The sequence below is a fragment of the Morus notabilis genome, unplaced genomic scaffold, assembly GCF_000414095.1.
Source record: "Morus notabilis unplaced genomic scaffold, ASM41409v2 Scaffold179, whole genome shotgun sequence".
Classification (NCBI taxonomy): domain Eukaryota; kingdom Viridiplantae; phylum Streptophyta; class Magnoliopsida; order Rosales; family Moraceae; genus Morus; species Morus notabilis.
In genome coordinates this window covers 912,437-913,852 of record NW_010360916.1, presented here as the reverse complement: position 1 = coordinate 913,852, position 1,416 = coordinate 912,437, and the positions used below count along the sequence as shown (strand labels likewise).

The window sequence follows — 1,416 nt, the reverse complement described above, 5'->3', positions numbered from 1 at the left end:
ACATATATAAAAGAAAGGAAACGTACAGCTTAGAAGCACACGTTTCGTCAGTCAAAATTTTATATATATATATATATATATACATATATAACTTAAGTTAAAAAAAAAAACAAATGATCTCACTGACAACATTATTTGAAATTTAACAGATCTACGGACAAAAAGTCCATACAAATTAAACTAAATAAACTAAACAACATTACAGACAACAAGTTCATAGGAACTACTACAACATCAAGGCCAAACAATTCAATTACAACTGAAAACACAACATAAAATATGAAATAAATTAACTAAAGCTTGAGAGACAAATCAAGTCCTGCCGGAGCGTCGGAATGATTTTTCTTCAGAGGTTCGACGCCACGCCGCCCAAGATCAGCACCGCCGATTGCCGGATTTACTCCAACATTTGTACCGGAAACACCAAAGTTATTCCTTAGGGCACCATTTTCTTCAATCCTTGAAGAAGTAACACCACAAGTAATATTCCCTCCAAGCCCCAACCCACCACCAATATTGCGAGCCTGAAAGCCATCCGTGCTCAGCCTATGGTCGATAGGGCGGTGCGAGTTCATCGCGGCGGCTTGCCTTGACCACGTACTAGTACCGGCAATCTCGTGACCGTACCGGTAACCACCGGTGGCCGACCCCGACCACGAATAGGCCGAATTAGGCTTGTGAATCATGGAATCCATCCGAACCCCAAGCGATGACCTAAAGTTAGATCCGTACAAATTAGAGTGGGCCGGAGAAAAGCTTGAATAATAGGGATAGTAAGGGTAGTGTGAGCTACTAAGAGCCCCAAGATCAATCCCTTGGCGTCGTTTCGCCAAGGCACGCTCTTGTTTGTGGGCGTTTTGGTGCCCTCCAAGCGCTTGAGACGTTGAGAACTCTCTCTTGCAAAAGTTGCATGAGAAAACCCTAGTCTGCTCGTTCTTCTCATCGGAAGGCTCGTTGATATTGGACTTTAAACCGGAGCCAGGGCTCAGAGTGTCGAAAAGATTGAGTTCGAGCTTCGAACCGCCGATCGATTTGCCGTTCGAAAGCTTAAGATCAAGCAACAAACGAGAACTCGATCCAGGAACTTGTTCCGGTACTTCGGGTTCTTTCATTTTCATCTTCATGATCATCATCTTCTTGTTTTCATCTCCGTCCGAGGCCGCGGAGATGCTAGAGGCCTCGGAAGGGCAAGCTTCGGTACCAAGGCCGTCTCCCATGGAAGAAAGAAACTAGAGAGAAAATAAAATGATATTGAGTGATTGTTTGGCGGATATTGGGAGAGAATTCTCCCTCTATTTATTTAGGGTTTTGGAGTTAATGCAGTGTCTCCATGTTTGGAAGGAAATCCCATTTTACAGTTTTTGTATATATGCATTATACTTGAAAGGGATTTGAAGTTGATCATGACTAAGCTTT

The 1,416-nt window shown here is 43.1% G+C and overlaps 1 protein-coding gene across 1 annotated transcript; it reads right to left on the bottom strand.

Moving 5' to 3' along the window:
- Window positions 1-293: 293 nt before the first annotated feature.
- Window positions 294-1,217, bottom strand: LOC21406756. The gene has a single exon (XM_010097713.1). It carries the CDS (start codon window positions 1,215-1,217, stop codon window positions 294-296), a length of 924 nt encoding a protein of 307 aa, XP_010096015.1.
- Between the last annotated feature and the right edge of the window lie 199 nt (window positions 1,218-1,416).

What these genes read in the sequence shown, in the direction of transcription:
- LOC21406756 (XM_010097713.1), bottom strand. Translation starts at nt 1,217, where the DNA reads ATGGGAGACGGCCTTGGTACCGAAGCTTGCCCTTCCGAGGCCTCTAGC.